General features: G+C 36.5%; 1 protein-coding gene across 8 annotated transcripts in view; it reads left to right on the plus strand.

Annotated features, from left to right (window-relative positions):
- The window catches only part of PRUNE2 (prune homolog 2 with BCH domain), a 320,816-nt gene that overhangs the window by 75,547 nt on the left and 220,257 nt on the right, over positions 1–25,012 (plus strand). For all 8 annotated transcript variants that reach the window (XM_074196709.1, XM_074196711.1, XM_074196710.1 and 5 more), the window contains exons 5-6: positions 12,079–12,231; positions 14,261–14,355. In XM_074196709.1, coding sequence (XP_074052810.1) covers positions 12,079–12,231; positions 14,261–14,355 — 248 coding nt within the window. The remainder of the gene's footprint in view (positions 1–12,078; positions 12,232–14,260; positions 14,356–25,012) is intronic.

Raw genomic sequence — 25,012 nt, forward strand, 5'->3', positions numbered from 1 at the left:
TTGCCAGAAGAGTGAATCATTCCTATTCCAAAATGGTCTCAAAGTCCAAGTGAATTCTTCTTTCAGTTGTTGGTTTTTCTGTGTAGGGTTTTTAGCTGTGAGGGAAAGGGATAATTTTCCATGGTTATAAAACTAAACAACTTTATTAGTTTTAGAGAAATTAAGCGATTTTTTTGTTTATTTTTCTAAATCAGAGAATCAAAGCTTTCCTAAAGCTATATATTCTAGTTTTTTGAGTGTTAAGACTTTGAGCAAGGAATTTCTTTTTTATTTTTGTTCTAGAAGCCTGAAATGACCTAGATTTTTATTCTTTTTGTCTTTTCTTTCTTTTATCTCACTTTTTCCTTCTCTCCCTGTTTCTACTTCCCTGTTCTTTTCCTATTGTCTCTCTCACTACTTGTAAAAGTAAATCTTTTTTAAGAGTTAGAAATTTTAAGGGGCAGCTAGATGGTGCAGTGGTTAGAGCACCAGCTTTGGAGTCAGGAGGACCTGAGTTTAAATCCAACCTCATACACTTAATAATTGCCTAGCTGTGTGACCTTGGGCAAATCACTTAACTCCATTACCTAAAATTTAAAATTTTTCTTAAAAAAGTTAGTAATTTTAGTTTTTCAAGGCCTTACTAAGATCTCTCTTTTTTTCTCTGTCTATCTTTGTTCCCCCTCCCTTTCCCTGCATTCTCTTTTATTAAAATATTTTAGCATTTCAAGTTTGTTAAAGTTTGAAAAAGGGAAGGGTCTTCTTGTATGTCCTGAGTGGATGGGATTAAATTTGTATTCTTTTCTCTTTCTCACCACATCATCATCATTTCAAAAAGTCCAATATTTTATCTTTTAGGTTTAAGATCTTGAATAAATTGGGGAAGGGAGTATACCTCTTCCTAGAAGCCTGGATTGAACTAAATTTTCTTTCTTGTAAATTTGCTCTCCTCCTTCTCTCCCCTTTCCTTTTCTCTCTTCTTTCCTCTCCACCTCTCTTTCCCATACTCTCTTCCCCATTCAAGTATGAAAGTCCAATCGCAGGTGAACTAGGGAGAGATGTCTGAACCCCCACACCATTTTTGTATCAGGCAGAAGATGCCTCTGCTGTGCTTGATATTTTCCCTAAACAATTTCTGCCTTCCTTAGATCATATTTAATATTAATGTGCTGCTTTTTGCTTTTGGCAGAAGTAATGTTTCACTTCTCCATTCTTTTAAACAAGAAATGGAAGGGTCAGTTGGAAAACATGGCATGATGGGTGTTACTCATGCTATATTAAAGTCTCTATTATTAGCATTAGGATCCACAACCTGCGAATGACAAGTGGAAGGTGAGGCAGTTATCTAAACCAGAAGGTATAGACTTACATTGATAGAAAAAGTAATTTTTTGAGTCAGTGAAATCTAGATTTAGCATCTATTCCAATCCTTTTCACCCTATATGATTATACATGAGAGTATATCTGTGTAGACATAAGCATCTTAGAAAGTCAAGATTCCCTTGGAAAGGGACTCTGCTTGCTGTCCAAACACAGATTTGTTGATAACACAGAGTTATCTTTGTCTGATAGATTTCCTAATTTTGTTGTTTAACTAAACCTATTGCTAAATGGGCTCTTGGCACACACTGAAGAAAATGGTATGGAAGGAAACTCTAAATAAAGTATGACTTGGGTTATAGTTTTGTTTTTCCCTTCAGAAAAAAAGCCTGGAAATATCCTGATTACTTGGATGATAGATGCCTAAAATCGTCCACCAGTAAATAAAACCAGCATATGACAACATATCATTACATGAATTTTTTTAAAAAATTAATTTCAGAAAATCATCTTTCTCAGAGATGGTATGATGCAGAGGACAGAAAGCAGTCTCAGAATCAAGAACAATAGAGTTCAAGTCATACCAGTAAGACATATGGACCATGGACCTTGGGCAAGGATCTAAATTGTAAAATAGTGACTGATCTTTGATGGGAGAGGAGTTTTCTTCCTAGAAGTGCTTTATGCACTGGTGGGGGTGGGGTGGGGGAGTGCATCTTATTTTCAATTTGGTCAACTTTTAGCCCAACAACATAGAGCCCAAATCCCTGTCTTAGGACACTATTGTGGAATTCTAGTGGCAAGAATATGATGACCCCTGAAGTGCTTGTTGGATATTGATTTAGAATAGGATCTCAAACCAAGGAAACTGTTTGAGAATTATATTTCATAAAGTGTAATACTTGTTAACCCTCCCATTCCAAAAAGAAAAAGAAAAAGAGTCTGAATTTGGAGTCAGAAAATGCAAATTCGAATTCCTGATTCTATCATTTATTATCTATGTTACTATAGACCAACTATTTAATCTTCCTAAGCCTGGGTTTTCTCATCTGTAATAGTATAGGATAGGATAGGACTTGATGACTTTTTCTTTTATATCTAAGCCTTTGATACTATGACCCAAATTTTGAGTGAAAATGATGGGGGTTTTTTAGGTTTTTGCAGGACAAATGGGGTTAAGTGGCTTGCCCAAGGCCACACAGCTAGGTAATTATTAAGTGTATGAGACCAGATTTGAACTCAGGTACTCCTGACTCAAGGGCCGGTGCTCTATCCACTGCACCACCTAGCTGCCCCTGAAAATGATTTCTTGTTTGAGACTGGGACAACAAAACGCCATTTATCTGTGAAGCATTTATTAAATATAATATATAAAGCACTTTGATGCTATTGTTGTCATTTTTCAGTCATGTCCAACTTTTCATAACTCCATTTTTTTTCTTTGGCAGATACTGGAGTGGTTTGTCATTTACTTTTCCAACTCATTTTACAGATGAGGAAATTGAGGCAAAGTCTCAAGTGACTTGCCCAGACCCACACAGCTAGCGAGTGTTTGAATCCAGATTTGAACTAAGGAAGAAGAGTTTTTCTGACTCCAGGCCCATTGCTTTATCCATTGTGCCACAGAGTTATCTATTTTGTTTGGTGCTAAGAGATAAACAAAGCAAAAAAAAAAAAAAATAACATAGTGTCCCTGTCATGAGAGGTTTAACATCTATGTCTCTGGGTTGAGATTCATTACAATGTGAGGTTTCAAATATGTGACATACTATAATTGATAAAGATTAAGTGATTTTCTTAATTTTGCTATCAGTGAAAAGATAAAATGGGTATAATTTTCCCAATGTCTTTGGAATCTTCTTTATTATACCAATTAACAATATGCAAATGAAGTATACAACCTCTGTGGGCTGTAAATTTTTACTTTTAGTCATTGACAGCTGGTAATAACAATCAACAGCTGGTAATATTGTCAGCTGTCTGTGTCACTCACTGTGAAGATTCTGGCAATGAATATAGGCTATTCTCAACATAACAATTTCTTGGTTGTGCTACTGTGGGCAAGTCATACAACTCCTTAGAGCTCTGGGCAACTTTCTAAGACTAAGTTGCAGAGAGCTCAGCCACTTGCACTGATAGAGGGAGTGTTCTCACCCATTAGTTTCTTAAATCAATGAAGTTAGAGATCTCACCCCTATCCCTTTTCCCTTGTATTAGCAATATCATGGAAACTTGGATTTATGATGAATAAAATCATACTAGTTTAAATATAAAAATGATAATTTTCCTTCAAACAATGTGTTAAAGCTCAAATAGGATGTTGTTTGTCCTGGGTCACATAAGTATAAGTAAATAACTGAATTTGAACTCACATCCTCTAATTCCTGCTATCCCTAAACTTTCTATTATACCATAATCTCTCAGTTGACATAGATATATTAGCCATGGGAGTAGACAGAAAAAGATGGAGATGAGACATGCTGAAGATGCAATATGAATAGACCCATTAACTGACTATTAGTGGTGAGTATTTTATATTTGAGAGAGTCTTTGACCATAGGAAAAGGGATGAATGACAGTGCTACAGAATTAGGGCAAACGAAATGAGGAAGAGGTTTTGAACATTTTGAGTTTGTGGTAGCCAGTGGACATACAATTTGAGAGGTAGAAAATTGGAGACCTCTGGAGTCCAAGGAATAGATCAGGACTGGAAATAACCTGGTAGTCCTGTAGAGGTGATAGTTAATGTTGTGGGAGTGATTTATTGTATGGGAAAATGATAGAGAGGAAAAGGAGAATAAGGCTACAGAAGAATAGTTTATGAGTGGATTAGTGGTCTATATCATTTTGCCACCTAATTAGGGTCATTCCTCATTCCAGATGAGGGAGTTCTTTTTAAAAATCTTATTTAATATCTTATTTTTCCCAATTATATGTTAAAACAATTTTAACATTCTTGTTTTCAAATTTTGAGTTCCAAATTATTTCCCTTCCTCTTCCCCCTTTCCCCCATTGAGAAAGCAAGCAATATAACATGTTATACAAGTGTAATCATATAAAATACATTTCCACATAAATCATTCTGTGAAACAAAATGCAGAAAAGAAAAAAAAACAAGAAAAGTGAAGAAAGTAAGAAAACAGTTCTTTGATCTACATTAAGGCACTACCAGTTCTTTTTCTGGAGATGGGCAGCACCTTTCCATGTAAGTCTTACAACATTGTCTTGGATCATTGTATTGCGGAGAATAGTTAGATTATTCATAGTAGAATATCATTCAATATTGCTGTTATTGGATATAATGTTCTCCTGGTTCAGCTCATTTCACTTTGCCTCAGTTCGTGTTTTTCCATATTTTTCTGAAAGCATCCTGCTCATCATTATTTAAAGCACAATAGTATTCCATCATAATCATAAACAATAATTTGTTTAGTCATTCCCTAATTGATGGATATTCTCTAAATTTCCAATTCTTTACCACCACTAAAAGAGCTGCTATAAATATTTTTGTACACATAGATCCTTTTTCCTTTTCCTTTTTATCTCTCTGGCATATAGACCAGGTAGTGGCATTAAAGGGTATGCATAGTTTTATAGTCATTTGGGTATAGTTTCAAATTTCTCTCCAGAATGGTTGAATTAGTATACAATTTCATCAATAATACATTATTGTTTTATGTTTCCCACATTTTGTCCAACATTTTTCATTTTTCTTTTTCTCTCATATTAGCCAATCTGACAGGTATGAGATAGTAGATCAAGACTGTTTTAATTTGTATTTTTCTCATCAATAATGATTTGAAGCTTTTTTATTTGACCACAAATAACTTTGATTGCTGTGTCTGAAAATTGTTTATAGTCTTTCACCATTTATCAGTTGAGGAATGGCTCATTTCTATAAATTTGCCTCATTTTTCTGTTTGAGAAACAAAATTTTTATCTGAGAAATTCACAATACAATTACCAATCATATATTTGCCTCCATCCTATTTTCCTCCTGTTATCCTCCTTTGTCTCTCCTTTTACCTTATAATTCTCAAGAGCATTGCTTCTGACTTTTACCTCCCCAAACCACTCTCCCTTCTATCAACTTCTCCCTTTTCTTATCACCTTCTCTTCCTACTCTCCCATAAGGAGAATTGAATGGATGTATTCCTTTTATGAGCCAGTTTCAATGAGAGTAAGGTTCATGTACTTCCCTATCAGCTTCCCCCATTTTCCCCTCCTCTGTAAAATCTCTCTCTTTTTTTTTAAAGGTTTTTGCAAGGCAAATGGGGTTAAGTGGCTTGCCCAAGGCCACACAGCTAGGTAATTATTAAGTGTCTGAGATCAGATTTGAACCCAGGTACTCCTGACTCCAAGGCCAGTGCTTTATCCACTATGCCACCTAGCCACCCCTTGTAAAATCTCTTTCAGACCTCTTATGGCAAATAATTTATTCTGTTCTATCTCTCCCTTTCCCCTTCTCCCTTGGCATTCTTACTTCTCATCCCTTAATTTTATTTTTTTAAGATAATCATACCATTACATTCAACTCATACCTCTGTTGTCAGTATGTCTACTCCTTCTTACTTCTCTAATAATGGTCATTTCATCAGGAACACTTGACAGTCTTCTATTTCAATGAATTTCCATTTTTCCCCCCTGAAGGATTATAGTCACTTTTGCTGGGTGGGTAATTCTTGATTGTAATTCTAACACTTTTGACCTCTGGAATATCATATTTCAAGCCATCTAATCTTTTAATGTGGAAGCTACTAAATCCTATGTTATCCTGACTGGTTCCCTGATATTTGAATTGTTTGTTTGTCTGCTTGCACAATTTTTTCCTTGATCTGGGAGTTCTGAAGTTTGATTATAATATTTCTGGGAGTTTTCATTTGAGGATCTCTCTCACCCTGGTAAAATAGACCTTTCCTGCCAAATCTCTAAGTTGTCTCGGGTTAGAAAATTGTTTCACCTTGTCTTTTTTGTGAGTTCTGTCACTCTAGAATTTGTTTAGAGTTATTGTTTTAGAGGGATTTGGCAGGGAGAACTCAGGAAAGTCCCTGCCTTTACTCTACCAGCTTGGATCCACCTCCTGATAAGGGACTTCTCTCTGAGTTTACACATTTCATGACCAAGACATTTCAATATGTGTGATTATTGTGATAACTTGGCAGTGGGAATAGAAGAGGTTCAGTACACATTTTAGGAAAAAGAAGAGAAAACCCTTGTACAAGAGTTAACCATCAGAAGAGATTTTGTTACAATAGATTGAGACTCTAGCAGGGCTACAGGAAGGGATAGGATATTGTGAATCTCCAAATTTACATCCATATTGGGGTAGGTGTATGGCAGCTCCAAAGATGGTTGCCTAGCTCCTCCCTTTTGTGGAAGAAATATTGTAACTCTATTCCATATAAAATTTGTGGTGCTGGTGTTAGAAGTACTCCCTCCTTTTCATGTTGATTGTTGGAGAGAAAGGTATCATAAGTTATCTTGCTTCCTGATCTATGCTCTGGGATCTTTGCATACAGTAAGTGATTAAGGAGAATGAGAGTTTGAGACTGTAATGTTTTTCAGTGTACTCAAAGATGATAACCAAGGTGTTGTGGAAGATCTACTCTATGATCCTAAGTATAATGGGGCTATTGGATGGATTCTTAGCTGTGAATTTTTCAGGCATGAAAGCAAATGAAAGTAATTAAGATTCCTTAGGTATACAGGGTAAAAGCAATAAATATGGATAGGAATTATACTAGAGAGTTCTCCCTCTAAAATTATTTGGTCAGTGCTAGGATAATGAACTTTATCTTTAAGAGGGAAGACCAAAGGTCTTTAAAGACACTTTATTCTTCCATTAATGAGTTTGGTTTATTTCAGGATTTGACATTATAAAGGAAATATTAGCTTAGTGAAGATTATATGTGCGTCATATACTTCCTCTTTTAAGAGGAGGAAAAATATCTCTTTCCCAAATGACAAGAATACCTTGACATTTAATTGGTATTGCCTCAAGTTCTTTAATCAATTTGTCATCCAAACAGAGCACGTAAAGCACTGTGCAGACTTGAAGCCCTGGGTTACCTGTCAGGCCATGAAGGTATTATCCCGGTTGTTTGACAAGTTCCTAAGAGCTTGAGGTGGAAGAGAATTCAGACATCCAGTTAAACCATCTTTTTCAATCGAGGACACTGAGTTCCAGAGAAGGGAAATATCCTTTAAGGTCATAAAGATTACACAATCTAAATAAGAATCCAGGTCCATCAAATAGACTGCTGTGCATTTCTTTAGGTCATTTTCCTTGAGGCAATATGATATAGTAGACACAGCACTAGACTTAGAATCAGGGATGTCAGACTCAGGTATTCATTAACTATATAAGTAAGTCACTTAACATATCTGTGCCTCAGTTTCCTCATCTGTAAAATCTATTATCTACAATCCTATTGTTTTCTGTGGTATATAATTACCAAAAATAAAACACAGAACCACCAATTTTCCCTCCATTTAAGATCCTAAGTGTAACATTTAAATAGATAAATAACCTTTCATAAACAGAGCCAAAACAAGAATCAGAGGATTAGGGGTATGCCTTGAATTCTGGCTCCATCATTTACTGGTTACAGGCATTACCTGAGGCTAATCATTTACTTTCCCTGATCTTCAAACCTGGGATTAGACTACAGGGTCTCTAAGATCCCTTTCTGCTCTGATCCTCCTATAGGCATTTATCAGCAAAGGGGATCAAAACTAACCTTTTGAAATTTTACTTTTTTGTTTCTAGTTGTCAAGCTCCAGGGCAGAAAGAATTTAAGGAGAAAAACAGGAAGCAGAGCTGATATTTCCCTAGTGGAGGAAAAGGAAGGCTAGAAGAAGCTTTTAAGGTGATGGGGGTGATAAACAAGAGAGAAGTAAAAAATTATCTTTGTCAAAGTTGGGAAACATTAACCAGTCCCCACCTTATGTATACTTCCTTCTTTTCACTGTAATATTTCACCTGGGTTTACCATGCACTCAGCACATAATAAATGCATAATTGCATTTGAGTCTCACCTCAGTTTTGCAAATTAATGAACCAATGAGCCTTTATTAAACCTACTAGGTCTCAGGCACTGGGGAAACAAAGATATAAGTTAAACAGTTCTTGTCTTCAAGGAGTTTACATTCTAATGGAGGAGATATAAGTTAAACATATAAGTATATACAGAATATATACAAAATAAGTATAGGTTAATTTTGCAGTGGTGGTGGTGGTGGTAAAGGAAGGCAGTGACAATCATGAAAGCCTTCATGTACAAAGTGGCAATAAAGCTGGAAAAATAGATTGGGGCCAGATTGTGAAGGACCTTAAATGACAGAAGACTCTATTTGATTCTAGAGGTGATAGGGAGCCACTAGAATTTCTTGAGTAGAAGGTGGTGGTGGTGGTGGTGGTGGTGTGTGTGTGTGTGTGTGTGTGTGTGTGTGTGTGTGTGTGTGTGTGTGACAAGATAAGACTGGCACTTTAGGAAAATCACTTTGGCAGCAATGTGTATACAGCCTGGATTAGAATGGGAGGTATTTGAAGCAGGAAGAACAAATTGGATCTTGTTCCAGTTGAACAGGGGAGTGATGATGAGGGACTAAATTGGGGTGGAGGCTGTGTAAGTGGAAGGAAGGTATCTCATCGGACAGATGTGGATGAAGTGAAATAGGCACAAAGAGGTCAGAGGAATCTCTTGCCCCTGGTTAGAGGTCCTTTCTGTTTCATCACAATTCATCTTCCTCCCCTTTCATTTTTTCACTTATTCCTTTTTGTCCTTTCTCTCCCTCTTTTCCAGTAGGGGCTGTCTTTTGTCTTCCTTTGTTTTATTTTTGCAACTTCTATTTGTTACACCCACTTCTCTCCTGGCACTGCCACCACTCTGGTGGGGTTGTCTGCCACAAGCCGCTCCACACTCCACTCCTTCCTTCTTTCAGCCACTAAAGTTATTTTGACCCAATTCTGTTCATATTATTCCCATATTCAATAAATTCCAGTGGCCCTCTATCACCTCTAGGATCAAACAGAAAATTCTATTTGGCATTCAAACTTTTTAATAACGTAATCCACTCCCACCTGCTCCCATCTTTCAAATTTTCTACACCTTATTTACTCAATCCACTAACTTTGGCCTCCTTGCTGATCCTAAACAAGAGACTCATCTCTTGATTAGGCATTTTGTTGTCTGTCTTGCCTTCCTGGAATGTTCTCTTTTCTCAGCTCTGACCACTGACTTTCTTGACTTCCTTCAAGTCCCAATTAAAATCTCAGAAAGTGTTTCCCAATCCCTCTTAGTAATGCCAGTGCCTTCCCTCTTTGAATTGTTCCCTATTAATCCTGTATGTAATCTGTTCGTATACAGTTATTTGCTTGTTGTTTTCTCATTAAATTGTGAGTTCCTTGAAGTCTGGCACTATCTTTAGCTTCTTTTTGTATTTTCCCCTGCTTAGCATGTAGGAGACACAATAAATATTTATTAATTGAATTAGATGTGGCCATGGAACCAACCCATCCTTAGCAACATGCCTGATATCTGAATTAAAAGTTAACTTTATGATTTATACATCAAGAAATCACATCCTGGGGACAACTAGGTGGCACAGTGGATAAAGTACTGGCCCTGGAATTAGGAGGACTGAGTTCAAATTCAGACTCAGATACTTAATAATTGCCTAGCTGTGTGACCTTGGGTAAGTCGCTTAGCCCAACTGCCTTTAAAAAAAGACAAATCACATCTTGAATCTGTCACCCCTTCCTCCCTCTGCTCCAACCCCTTATCCCCAGAATTTAACCAAGTAGGACATCTCTGGTAATCTGACTCTCAATGCCAGAGGAGAGCCTGTATAGAAGTAATAAAGTGATTTGACAGCTCTCCTTCCCACTTGGGAATTGTGTTTGGTTGCATTCTGAAAATGATTTAAGGGAGCATTTTCTGAGCAAATAATTTTGTAACATAAAACTCTAATCTAAGAAATTATGAAACATAGGATAAGTTCTTTTAGGCAATCTCTAGACTGCTACAAAGGAAAAAGTGAGCCTGGTGACTTAGTTCAGTACCCTTCCACTCAAATCCAATTCACTTGTTTGTCATGTCATCACCTCCCTGGTGTCATGGTTTTCTTCGAGAATGAAGAACAAATATCATCAGAACAAGGCATAAGTTTTGGAATGCCATCTCAATGGGCACTTTGCTAAGAAACAGAAGAAATTAATTTAAGAATTCTACAATCTAGTGGTATGCCTTATTATGTCCTTTCAAGGGAATACCTTTAATAATTCACCATTTGCATTGCAATTAATTTAATGGAATCTTATTTTTGTTATTTTAGACCAGACGGGATTTCATTTCACTCCTCCTGAGGAAATTTCACTAACCAATGCAGATGAGCATCTGACTCTGCAAAATATCATCTTAGAATATTGTTGGGAGTTATGAGAGGCTAAGAGACTAGCAGTATGTGTCAGAGTCAACCCAGTTGCTCTTGATTCAAGATCTGTAGGCTCTCTACACTCTACCAGGTCCATATACAATAGCATGTGCCACTTTGACCACTTTCTGTCCTTAGACCCTAATGGAGGCAGCCTTATGACCCCAAACCCAAGAGCTTTCAAAACAAAAATGTTTAAAGCCCAGTATCTATAGCTATTATCCTGAGAAACAATCCCTGTGGAGAAACATTTGGCAGATGCTTCTGCAGTTGTGATAGCTTATATCTATTGAAGTCCCTTAAATGAAAGTTGTTAGAAACCAAGATCCTTGAAGCTGTCAATAGTTCAACACCATGGATTCAAGTGATAGGACTTGACCAGTTGAAAAGAATTTAAGGAACAGGCATCTCTCATCTGCCTTGCTGCTGACCTCTAAGGACCATAGAACCTTTCTATATATCTATCTATATCTACACCTATGTCATCTATATCTATATCTATATCATCTGATCTCTTTCATTGGATTGTGAGCTCCTGGAGAGCAGGGATTGTGTTATTTTTCTCTTTAGTTCTCTAGTGTTTACAAAGCCCCTTGCACATTTCATTCATACATACATATATGCATTCCATTCATAGAAAGAGCTGGAAATTACCTTAATTTAATCTCCCATTTTGTGGATGAGGAAACTGGATTAAAAGCTATAGACTATAGGCTGTAGATGACACTAGGAAAGATAAGGTCATGGGGCAAAGCTGGGTCATTTGACTCCATCTTCAGCACTCTTTCTATACTGGCTGCCTACCTCTCCCTATTTTTTAAAGGTTTTAAAATTAAATCATAGTTGTGTTTGGGTCCATAACTGCTTGATTGTAAGACTTAATTAAGTTGTAGTGATTGTTACTGGTGTGAAATGAACTTGGGCAGGGGTGACTAGGTGGCACAGTGGATAGAGCATCGACCCTGGAGTTAGGAGGACCTGAGTTCAAATCTGTCTCAGACACTTAATTATGTAACTGTGTGACTTTAGGCAAGTCACTTAACCCCATTGCCTTGCAAAAATCAAAAGAAAGAAGGAAGGAAGGAAGGAAGGAAGGAAGGAAGGAAGGAAGGAAGGAAGGAAGAAGAAATGAACTTGGACAGATTGCTCTTAAAAAAATTCACTCAGGAGATGGGTTTTCAATACTACCTTGAAAAGGAGCTTTTTAATTATTTTAACCTAAATTAAAAGGGTGGGGAGAGAGAGTGGTAAGAACTCTTCTGATGTGACTAAAAAAAGATGTTGGTTCTCATAACATATCTAGTTTGGTTGGAATATTTAAAAATGGTGCCTATTTCTTTTCAGGGAGTATTCTTTTCAATTGGATGTCCATGGAATCTGAGAAGATGTCAGAGAAACAGGAAGAAATTCTTTCAATTCTAGAAGAGAAATTTCCTGATTTGCCTCCAAGAGAAGACATTATCAGTATTCTGCAAGAGACCCAATGCAGTGCTCAGGGTAAGTGTTGACATCATTGAAGTACATCACAACTTTTGTGTAGGTATTGATTTACTTCAGAAGTTATGTTTCCCCTGCGTATTTTATACTTGTGCATGATTTTCATTTAAATAACTGTGATTTGTGTGGGTACATTTAACTTTTACTGCCAATTCTTTGAGGTACTGATATTCATTTGACTAATGTGTATCCCTGACACATTATTGTACATATCCATGGTTCTGTTTTAAGGACAGGGTAGAGATGACTGAAAGCTGGAGAGAGTTTTATAAATAAATTATATTTTAGAAGGATGTGAAAAGATGAAAGAAAAAGGTTAGGTTGATTAAAATGTTCTGTTGATGACAGACTTAAAAGCTCTCTTTACCAGGCTTCTTTAAATAAACAAAATTTCCTGTTAAAGATGGAGACCATCATTCATTCAACAAAAATAACTTTCAGGGTTCAGTGATCAGTGTGGCTACATCCTCCATTGCCACAGATCCCAATTGTTTTACTACTGAGTGTGCTCTTAGCAATATGCTATAGCTGAAAAATTCAGAAGCTAGTGATGAGTTTGGCTACACTGAGCCTCAGATAATGCCTCCTGTTCCTTTTTTAGAAATGTTTTCAATTTGTTTAGCAACATTAGAGCTTGCGTTCCACTGGCATAGACTTTGAAAATTCAGGGTCACCTTCATGCTGTGATGAGTCATTGGACTTGGGTTTTAGTAACAAAAAATAAAGTAGATATCTATAATATACACATGGATAGGTTGCACACTAGTTATAAGACTCAGGGGAAATTCTTTAACCTCTTAGCACTCTAAGAAGCTCTATTAAGACTATATGTTGCAGAGAAGGTGCTGACTGGTACTGAAGGAAAAAGTTTCTTCCTGAGACTCCCTACACATTAATGCAATCACAGGTCCAGTAACTATCCCTGTTCCTATTTGTGTGTGTGTGTGTGTGTGTGTGTGTGTGTGTGTGTGTGTTTAGAAAAACAACAAAAAACTCAAGGACCTCTTGAAATCTATCCATACATGATTCCACCACTGATATTTTTCTCTCCCCCTCCATCCCCCCAACCAAATTAAGAACTTTTGCCTTAGAGAAAGACATATTGAACACTGAAAAACTCAATGGCATAACACAAGCAAAACACATACAATGATGAAATAGGTATGAATGAAAGATTTGATGCCTAATTGGTGTTTTTGTTACCATTGATATCAGTACATTACAAATAATTTGTTTGGGAAACAGGACTGTAATGTAGTTTCCTAAGATCTTTTAAACTTCAAATCACAAATAACTTTGCAATCTAATAATTTTTACTGACATGGAATTCTAAGTTATGTGGCTGCAAGATGGGAAGACACATGATGGAGGCCATATTTGTCTATATGTTTCTATGAATTTTCTCCTTTTTTTTAAGGTAAAGAAAAGTCAAAACATACGTATAGGATGAGAACTTGTTACCAAGAAAGTAACTGTTTCTTCCATTAGGGATTTCTTTCAAACCCAGTAGACTAAAACTCTAAGCAATGCCGAAAATTTATAATTAGGGAATACAGTATTTATGTTGTAATAATTATTACTATAATAATCCTCCAGGAAAGGATGAACAACTGAATTTATATCATTTATTATATTTACCCACAAGATAAATTGTATATTGAAAAAATTTACATGAAAAAAAATCTTGGAAGATAGAAAGGTTGATGCCCTCAAAGCTTCCTGGGATGAAATCAGAGAATGTAATTTTGTTATGTTATCCTCAATGATCTATATAATTTGTACTTTCCAATATGTGTCTTAAGAATAATAACGATCTCTATGCTTGTTCATTTCATTGGTCTCCTTTAGTATGACATTAGAATGTTACTGATTCCCTAAAAATAAATATATATTTGAGAGGTATTAAGTTTCCATATTTGTATTTGGTGGGGGAGAGGAATTAAAGTTAATTGTTAACATTTTAACATACTATTTTTATAATGTGAAATATCGCTACAGTAAAACCATGCTGTTCTCTTCCTTTTTACAGGTTTGAGTATTGAACAGACAATACTGAAGGATCTGAAGGAACTAACAGATGGAGAAATAAAAGTAGCAATTAGTACTGTGTACATGACTCTTGAGGTAAGGTTTGAAACAGAATTCTTTGTCATTGATTTTTTTAAACTATTAAGTTATTTGCTTTGAATATCTTTTGCATAGGAATGCATATTAACATGCTTCAATATTCTATGATCTATGATCCTATTAATATGGTTATCTCTATCTTGTAGACAGCTAGATAGTTCAGGGGGATAGAATGTTGAATTTGGAGTCAGGAAGACTCAATTTCAAATCCTCCCTCAGATGCTAACTGTGTGACAAGTGGGCAAGTCACTTAACCTTCTGCCTCAGTTTCCTCAACTGTAAAATGGGAATAATAGCATCTACCTCCCAGCGTTGGTGTAAGGAGCAATTGATATAACACACAACACTTTTTGAATCTCAAAATGTTATATAAAGGTTCTCTATTACCACCACTGCTACCACCACCAGAACCATCACCACCACCATCACTAATACCACCATTAATGCCACCGCCACCACTAATGTTACCACCACTACCACCACTACTAACCACCTCCATCACCACCAGTCATCACCTTTACAACCATTACTATCACCACCACCTCTACTATTACTACTTCTACTATTGTGGATATTACTATTTTTACTATTTCTTCCAATTATCATACTCCCAAACCATTCATGTCTGCCTGTCCTGTAGTTACACTCAACATTCTGGGGTCTTCCCTACATCCATTGCTGTGGATACTCCTGGAGTATCCTTCATGGTATGCCTTCATTTATTTTATATTATGCTGTTTATATCAATGGCTACTGCATCAAGGTATGCTCAATTGCCAATGTATAGCATGCTGAACAAGTGATGTAATGATAACCATAGATTAACAATAATTTACATTTTGGTCTATTAATTATTGTTAATGATCTCATTAAAATAAGCAGTAAAAAATGTCCAACTTCAATTCTAGGGACTAGGCTACCCTATCATATCTCAACAGAAAGTTAGCCAAAAACAATTGTCTGCTTCTATTCCACATATTAAATGTGTTGCTTGGCATTGCTTACTGGAATTGTGTGTCATTTCTTTAAAACATAATCTCTACCCTGGCTTTTGTAAATTCCAGAGCCTGAGAAAAATCTGTCATTTTGGTAATAAATCATGAAGACTCTACACTAATAATAAGTAAATCTTTCCATTTTTTTACAGGGGTGACTCATGCTTAATGTCATTCTTGTCTTTGTATAGTTCTTTAGCAAATTATATTTTTTTAATCTACTGTAGATATTTTCAGCAACTTGTATGTTAATTATTTTTCCTAATTAGATCTATTTTTTATATAAATATATTTGTAGCTGTCTGGAATTCTGCATATTCTTTTACAACTTCTCTTGCTTTGTTTGGGTCTATGCTTTTTGGTAGTTATCTCCTACTTTTCTTTTTATTCAACAAACATATTTTAAGTAGTTCAGATTAAGTACCTAGAGAGATCAGATTGTTTTTAAAAGATATTTTCTTGGGGCGGCTAGGTGGCATGGTGAATAGAGCAGTGGCCTTGGAGTCAGGAGTACCTGGGTTCAAATCCGACCTCAGACACTTAATAATTACCTAGCCATGTGGCTTTGGGCAAGCCACTTAAACCCATTGCCTTGAAAAAAATCCAAAAAAAAAAGATATTTTCTTATCTTTGTTGTTTGAGATAGTGGAGTTCATGGAATGAATCTTCAGATAACATTTTATATGCATAAAATAAAATATATAGGATTACAAAGGAAACCAATTGAATTGACATCATTAACAAAATATTTTTAATAACAAATTCACGGACCTCAGATTAAGAACCCTTGGATTAGATGAGCCTCTTTAAATTCTAATCTGTAATTTAATGAGTAGGTGGACATTCAACCTCCTTTCATGTTGAGGTATTCTAGATCTTCTTGGGACCAACTTAGAACATTGTTAAAATCATCTTTGTAAACATTTCCACCTGGTTTGGGTTTTTTTTGTTGTTGTTGTTGTTGTTGATGGTAGTGGTGTTTGTTCAGTCGTTTTCAATCATATCTGAGCCATTTGGGTTTTCTTGACAAAGATACTGAAGTAGATTGCCATTTCCTTCTCCAGCTCATTTTATAGATGAAGAAACTGAGACAAACAAGCTAAAGTGACTTTGTCCTGAGTCACACATCTCCTGACTCCAGATTTTGGCCATCTACTCACTATGCCACTTGGTTGCCTACGTTAATATTTAGGATGTTCCAGAAATGTCTTAGTGTGGTTTTAAACTTTCAAAGTTTAAAACTGCATTAAGACTTTTGGGACACCTGGCATAGGTCCACTCACGTATACCTGATATTATTCTATTTCCTTTATAATATTTACTTCTTATTTTAATGATGATTCAGAATATGAGGATGTGTTCCCCAGGGCTTGGCATAGTGCTTTGTATATAAATATTGCTTAATAAATGCTTACTGAATTGAACTGGAGATGCTAGGTTGGCAGTAGTAGAACAATGCTGACTTCTAATACTCACCTTGTAGTAGAGTGCCACTACTATTTCTGGACAGTTTAGAATTGATAGTTGATCTTCAAAGTGGGTAGAGCCAGTAAATGTGCCCTAAACATTTTGTGGGATGTGGGAGAGAGATTAAACTATGACATGAATGTCTAGGACTCAAAGAGATACATTCTATACATGGGTCAGCAGGAAAGTAAGGCTGCAATGTTGCCTTAGGGATCCCTAGCATCAGTGTTTTCTCAATATCATACCAGGTAATGGCATCTTAGTAAGTTTTAAGTGTCGTCTTTGGAACTCCTTTTTAAATTCACACAGAACAACTTAGGGAACTATCATTTACAGCAAAATGTGTGTCTTTAAGATGCTTTATATCATTAAATTACTCTAGTCATGGTATGCCTTCATTTATTTTATATTATGCTGTTTATATCAATGGCTACTGCATCAAGGTATGCTCAATTGCCAATGTATAGCATGCTGAACAAGTGATGTAATGATAACCATAGATTAACAATAATTTACATTTTGGTCTATTAATTAATCAATTAGTTAACTACATTCTGGCAATGTGATCTGATTTCTTGAAAGGATCCTCATTCAAGGACCAATGAATACATCAAACATGTATGTCATTTTAAACTCTTAACCAGCTGTGTACAAACCATTCATTTCTTCCTGGTACAGATGTTTAAATGACTAGAACTAGAGATCTGGTTTTATCTCTAGGCAATGTAATAATTGGGCAGGAGGAAGGGAAGAGGGGAGGTCCTTGATTATTTCTCTCAAACCCCCTTTTGATATCTAATTGTGTTAGTATTTCCTTTTTTGTGTGTATGTTTTCAAGTTCTGTTTCTCTATACTCCTTGAGAGCAGGGACTGTTTCATTTTCGTATTTGAATCCCCACCATTCTATACAATGTTTTTTCTGCACATTTGATTGACAAAATGCCTAATGTTTTTGGGGACTATATGGAAATTATTGTTAATTGTTTGATATAGTATGTACTTCAAAATGCTCATTGATTGATCTCTTAGCATTTGGTTTTTAACTCTAGAGAAGTCATGATCTCTTTAGTCCCTTTAAATCATGATCAATCTTGCTTCTTTTCTGTTGAATTTCTTGTGGAAATTCTCTTCCTACCTCTCCTTCCCATCCACCCCCCACCCAGTACCCTTTCATTTTGAAGGACCCAGAGAATACAAACTTCATTCTTTGGATGTCAGAGACTGACTTTTTAATTTTTTTTGCCTTTATTTGACATGATGGCTCCCAATACAGTGAAGTTGCATATAGTAAGCACTTAATAAAAGCTTGTTGACTTGATTTTTAATACACTCACAGATAATTATTACCCACTCTTCACCTCCAAAGGATAAGCAGAAAATAGAAAGGAGATAAAACTTAAATCAATTGTAACATAAAATCATAGAATTCAGAACTGGAAGGAACCCTAGAGATCATTTCATTGAATCTCATTTTATAGTTAAGAAATTTAAGCCTCAGAGTGGTCAAATGAATCACTAGCAAGTCACCAAACCTTCTATTTCAGCTATTTACCACCTCTAATAAAAAGTTTGGGGATGATATTGAAAATATTGAGAAAAATGGTCCTTTCCAATTTTTCCATTGACTCTCTTTTCTTTTATTGATTTACTTGATATTCATTTTAAACATAAAGTAAAATGGTAAAGGATCATCCCTCCAAGGATTTGTCCCCTAAGAGATGAGCTTGAGTTCAGATTACCAGAGATAGGAGCCAATTGTTTGAGGATAAAGTTGTAGAATATAGATGGAAGTATGGCAGGCTAATTAAAAAAAAAAAGAAAATCTAATGGAAGCTAATACAATCATGGAAGACTATGATGGGAGGAAACAATTTTTTCATCAAATTATGAACAATTAGTATTGGGAAGTACCCTTTGAAGTTAAATAATTAATTTTTGAAGGGAAAGTAATAGAATTGTCTCAGATGCCTTTTGTTTTTGCACCAGTCTTTTTCTTGTTTCCTTCCCCTCCAACCACAGTAAGCCTTTTTTATGAGAAGGAAAAGTTAGATAAAACTAATGAATGTAGTGAAGTTTTCCATAGTTTATGCAATATTCTATGACCCTGCTTTTCCAACTGAAGGCATCCATAGCATAATTTTAACACAGTAGAAGGAGATTTAAGTTAATTATGGGTTTTACCTTTTGCAATTGTGCTTCTGTATGACACCTGCTTTTTCTTTAAACGAGTAGATGTTGAAATTCGGTTATTGAATGTCCTATTAATATTTTATTAAACCTTCCCCCCCCCACTGACCTGTGTTCTAATTAAGTAGAGTATTGCAGTGAACCTAATCAGAGACTTTCATGTAGTGAATGAGTCACCAAATGAGATCCAGAGAGATATATTGTTTTGTGGAAGAACTCAGAAGGGCAGACATAATTAAGACTAAGTTAATTTGTCCTTTTAATTGTAGTCCTTGAGAGGAAGACACCAATATTCCTATAGGAAACACATGTCCTCACTTTGCATTCCCCAGAAATGACATTGCCAGATATGAACTGGTTCTGAATGCATAAAGCTTTGCTCTCTCTCAAGAGTCTTCTCCTCAGAAACACTTGTTTAAAATGCTGACTAATGATTTCTTTTGCTTAGTTTGGGTCTAGTCATTCTGAAGGCATATTTTTTCTGTTAATAATATATTTGTGACAAAGGGTTTATTGGACAGGTGCCAGCTAGAACTTTGCTCTTCCCTAATGTCTTCTCACTGATGCAACTGTTCTTTACCATGAGGGATATAAATGCTTTCTCTGGAAGATATAGTTCATGGTGAGATTAACTGAACTTTTATCAGTAGGATCTATATTTTGGTTCTTAGTAGCAGTTATGAGCCTTAGATGGAGGGTTCACAGAAGGCCAGCAATACAAGAAAACAATGTGTATTATTATGGTGTATTTTAACAGACACAAGGGGGCTCTAGGTCTAAAATAAAGCAAGCAAGAGTAAAAGGAAGAGAATGGGGGGAAAGGAAGATAGAGTATAGGACAAAGGAAATAAACTAGATTTCAGTCACTAGATGGAGTTGGTTGTTAGATCTTTGGGTAGGATGGTCAATAGTACATCAGTGGAGGTCCTACTAAGAGTCCATCCTTAGACCAGGCACTTTCAGAATTTCCAAATTCTCCATCACTTCTCTTACTCAATGTCTGGCATAATATAGTTTTTATAATAGAACAATCAATTGAAGCAGTTGAAAGTCATGGATTTTATGATGAAGTGGGTTTTTTACTCAAGTGAATCTACTTGCTATGTCATTTCTAATGTTATACCCATGGGGATGCAGGGTATTAGTCAGATAATTTATTTTTCCTGGCATTCCCTGGACTAGACTTCCCTTTCTTCCCTTTGATTCCCCTGTATGTTCTGTCTCTCCCATTAAAATGTAAGTTTCTGGACTTTTGGCCAAGATGGTGGAGAGAAGACAGGCACATTGCTAAAGCCTCCTGATCTTCCCTCATATATAATATGAAACAAACCTCTTAACAGAAATCCGATCTATAAAACCCAGAAATAAAAGCCAGGAGAACAACTACCTCAGGACTTGTCTTCCAAGATCATGGGTGAGTCCTGGTGCAGAGGATGGACTCTTCCCGGAGCAAGGGACCAAGTGAAAGCCTGGGAGCCTGCATTAGCCTTGGATTAGCCTAATTAGCAGAGTGGCAAGAGCCCAGGAGCCTGAGGGCCTGAGAACCAGACTGGCTCCATCAGCAGCAGGGTTAGAGCTTGGTCAGCCATGGGGATATGGGCCAGCTAGGGAGCAGAAGCATTGGTTGTAGCACTGACCATCTGGAGCTTGCCAGCAGGGCTGGAGGGTAAGTTCTGGTGAGAGAGAGCTGAAGACATTGATCCCTGGGCCCCTCTGGTCAGGAGGAACTCAGAGTCCTCACTTTCATTTCATCTGAAACCTCTTCCCAGAACAAACACAATTGCAGACTATTTCTGTCCCAGGTGTAGGTGTGTGAAGCAGCAAAATCACCTCAGCTGACAAGAGGGAGAGTGATCACCTAACCCCAAGGTACAGTCCACCATTGATCCCAGACAAAAGTATTTAACAGCTTCAACCACTCCCTCCAGGCCAAGGGAGAGGGCCTCAATCAAGTTCACAGAGACTCCAGAGAAAGCAACCAGCATCTCCTACTGGCCAGCTGGAGATATTATACTCAATGAGTAAGGCCTCTAGGGATCCCAACACCAAACCTCTGTGAACCAGCCCCACCCCAACACAAGGTCTTAGGAGAATGAAGAAAGGCCAGGGAAAAGGAGGGTCCATAGAAAAATTCTTGGAAGGAAAAGTCATTAACTCAGAGAGACCTAGAACCTCTGAGGAGAATATGACCTGGTCTCCAGCACAGAAAGACTTCCTTGAAGAAATAAGAAAGGAGTATAGAAATCAATTGGAAAATTTGGGAGAGAAAATTAACACCTTGCAACAAGAAAACAATTCTCTCAAACCCTCAATTGGTCAAATGGAAAACTCTTACAAAAATAGAATTGACCAATTGGAAAAGGAGTTGCAAAAGGTAAATGAAGAAAATTCTTCTCTAAAAAAAATGGAGTCTGTGGAAATCAATGACTTCATGAGACAACAAGAGTCTGTTAAACAAAACCAAAATTGAAAAAAATAGAAGAAAATGTAAAATACCTTGGCAAAACCACTGACCTCAAGAATAGATCAAGGAGGGACAACCTGAGAATTCCTGAAAACATTGAAGAGAAAAAAATCCTGGGCTTAATATTGCAGGATTTAGTGAAGGAAAATTGCCCTGATATCATGGAACCATAGGGCAAAAATAGTTATTGAAAGAATACATCTATCCCCTCCAGAAAGAGATACTAAAATGAAAATACCAAGGAATGTTGCAGCCAAATTCCAAAACTATCAGATAGAAGAGAAAATCCTGCAATCAGTTAGAAAGAAATAATTTAAATACCAAGGAGCCACAGTAAGGATTACACAGGACTTGGCTGCATCAGCATCAAGGGATTGAAGGGCCTGGAATGGAGATATTCTGAAGAGCAAGGGAAGTAGGAATACAGCCAAGAATCTACTATCTGGCAAAACTGAGCCTTCTCTTCCAGGGGAAAAGATGGTCATTTAACAAAATGGGAGACTTCCAACAATTCCTGATGAAAAGACTGGAGCTAAATAGAAAATTTGGACATCAAACAGGAGATTCAAGAGACACATGAAAAGGTTTAAAAAGGGGGGGGGGTAAAGGAAAAAAACTGCTATCCAATAAGATGAAACTATGTCCCCACCCGGGAGAAAGATTCTCATAACTCTTGAGAATTGTAACTCTATCAGAGAGAATATATTTAGCCAGAAGTGATGGACATTTATGACTCATCCATGAGACTGCTATCCAATGGAATGAAACTGGCTATAACCCTGCTTGGGAGAAAGACTCTAATAACTCCCTAGAATTGTAACTCTATTAGAGAGTCATAAAGTGATGGATATTCATGATTTCTTGTGACTCAGATAGAATGATTTAAAAACACCACCTCCTTAAAAAAGTGGGACAAAAAGGAGATGGGAGGATAGAGGGGATTGAATGGGGTAAATCTCATTACATAAAGAGGTACAAAAGACCTATTGTAATAGAGAGGAAGAAGGGAGGAGATGAGAAACACCTGAATCTTCCTCTCATCAGATTTGATTTAAAGTTAACTTACACATACAGTCAGTTAATGTAAGAAACATTTTATCTTTCAAGTATTAAAAGGGGGAAAGGGGGGATGGAAACAGGGAGGGGGAGAAAAGGGGGAACTAACAGAAGGAAGGGAAGGAAAAAGGGAAAAGGGAAAGAAAGGGGGGATATAGGAGGGAAAACACACTGAAGGTGGTGGTATTCAGAAACAAAGTACTGGGGAATATGGGGAATGTGAAAAAAAGGGGAAAATTACAATCAGAGGGAAGATAGCATGGAGGGCAATAAAGACTTAGTAATTATAACTTTGAATGTGAATGGGATGAATTCTCTCTTAAAACATAAGTGAATAGCAGAGTGTATTAAAAACCAGAATCCTACAATATGCTTGGACAGATGCTATGCAAATTATGCTACATAATTTTCTAGCTTTTAAAGATTACCATTGGAATATGCTCTAACCTTGATGATGCTCTTCAGTTCACACATGTCTCTCAGGTGTGCCTATTAACTAGTGACTCAGATTCCAAGGTGAGCTGAAGGTTATGCTCACATGTGAAGATTGGTTAATAAATAGTATTTAGCCATTTCTCTGGTGGTAGAGTGGGAAAACTGGCCAGTACAGAGAGGGGATGCCCACTAAAGGTCTGGTTGTATCTTTGGACATGAAAATCTAGAAATCAATGGAAAGGAACCCTATGTGTGTAGAGTTCATCTGGAAATTGACTTCTTACTGGTGGTGCTATTCTGTCTGTTATCAATCTTTAAGTGATTGTACTTTACATCTAATGATGACAGAGCAGATAAAGATATTATTTATTCCCTAAAGGAGAAATCTTATATCCGTTGCCTCATATATTAATGACATTTGTATTCTAAGGGATTAAATACTAACTAAATATAGGTTAGAATTGTCTACAATTGAGCGATTGTCTTGCCTTTCATTTAGGTAGTAGTTGAATGCTGCTGAAACCTCAAATCTGAGTTTTTCAGAATAGAGAATAATGCATTTTTGGATACAACACATCCATAAAATATAATAGATGTGCAGATGCCACTGTAATTAAGTATTACTTTTCTAAGTACTATGGTCTATTGGGCCTCTGTAGACATGGCAGTTAGTGCTGTAATGGAAATAAATGATCTTTGGAAGCTCTTAATCCCAGATCTAGATTTTTTTTCCCCTAAAAATGATCTTCCATGTGTGTCTCATCAGAGAACTCAAGTCGCTCAGGGCCTTTGTGGACAGCAGATGTTCTCAAGCTACCTGCAAAAATGGAGTTAGTAGTTTCTATTTTATGTAATGGTAAAGGTTCCAAATGAAGTTGGAAAAGGGGGTTTTCAATTTCTGGTATGTTTTCATTTTATCAATAAGAAACTTTGTTTTTCTTTCTTCTGAAGATAGTTGTTCAATATATGTCTAACAACAATTAATATTCAGAAGAAATTTGGAAAATACAGTGACTGAGAAATCTTTTGCCTACCTGATTCCTTGCAGTTAAAAAAAACTTCAGATATTGACTTCCATGTTTTCCCTCAAACTAATTAAATCCTTCCCATCATTTAAAGTCAAGTACAGGGATTACCTCCAACAGGGAGCCTTTTCTACTACTCAGATTCTCATTTATTTCTCTTTTTAATTCTCATAGTAATTATAGCTTATATTATTCAAATTGTTATATATTGGTATATATTTTTTCCAGTTATTTTGTGTATGTTAAATTTATCTCCCCAACCAGATTGTAAGTTCCTTGAGGGCATGAATCTAGCTATATACACTTCTTCAGAGTTGAGAACACATAGCAGGAACTTAGCAAATACTTGCTGATTGATATATGATATTGGATAAGCACAATCTGTGTTAGACTAGTTTATAATTTCCCCCTGTTAACTCTGATTTGTATTTTATTTTTCCCTCTCTTTCTCCATCCCTCCATCCCTTCCTCTTTCTTTTCTTTTCTTTCCTTCCCTTCTTCTCTCCCTCCTTTTTTCCTTCCTTTTCTCCTACCTTCCTTCTTCCCTCTCCTTCCCTCATTCTCCCTCCTTCCTCTCCTTCTTCCCTCCTTTCCTTCTCTTTCCCTTTTTTCCTTCTCTCCTTCTTCCTCTCCTCTTCTCCCCTCCCCTCCCCTCCTCTCCTCTCCTCTCCTTTCCTTTCCCTTTTTTCTTTCTTTCTTAAAGACTGAGAAAGAAAAACTAACTTATTTGAACAAAGCAAAAGACACATTGTTGGTGATTACTATATTTAGTTACTTTCTCCCCCGGGGACTATTCTTGCCTGAAAAGTGAGATAAGATAGATATGTAATATCATACCTATTTATGGATGAGTAAGGTGCTCATCAGGCTGGTAGAATGTAGGCAGCAATTGCACCTGATGAGAAGGCATTAATGGATTGCCATCTTCACCAGCAATGAAATGCTCACATTAATGAGATCATAGATCTTCTGAGTCATCAATATTTGCTTACTAATGTTTTTGTTTGGCTTTGGCTGTGTCTGTA

The sequence above is a fragment of the Macrotis lagotis genome, chromosome 8, assembly GCF_037893015.1.
Source record: "Macrotis lagotis isolate mMagLag1 chromosome 8, bilby.v1.9.chrom.fasta, whole genome shotgun sequence".
In the NCBI taxonomy this organism is placed as follows: domain Eukaryota; kingdom Metazoa; phylum Chordata; class Mammalia; order Peramelemorphia; family Peramelidae; genus Macrotis; species Macrotis lagotis.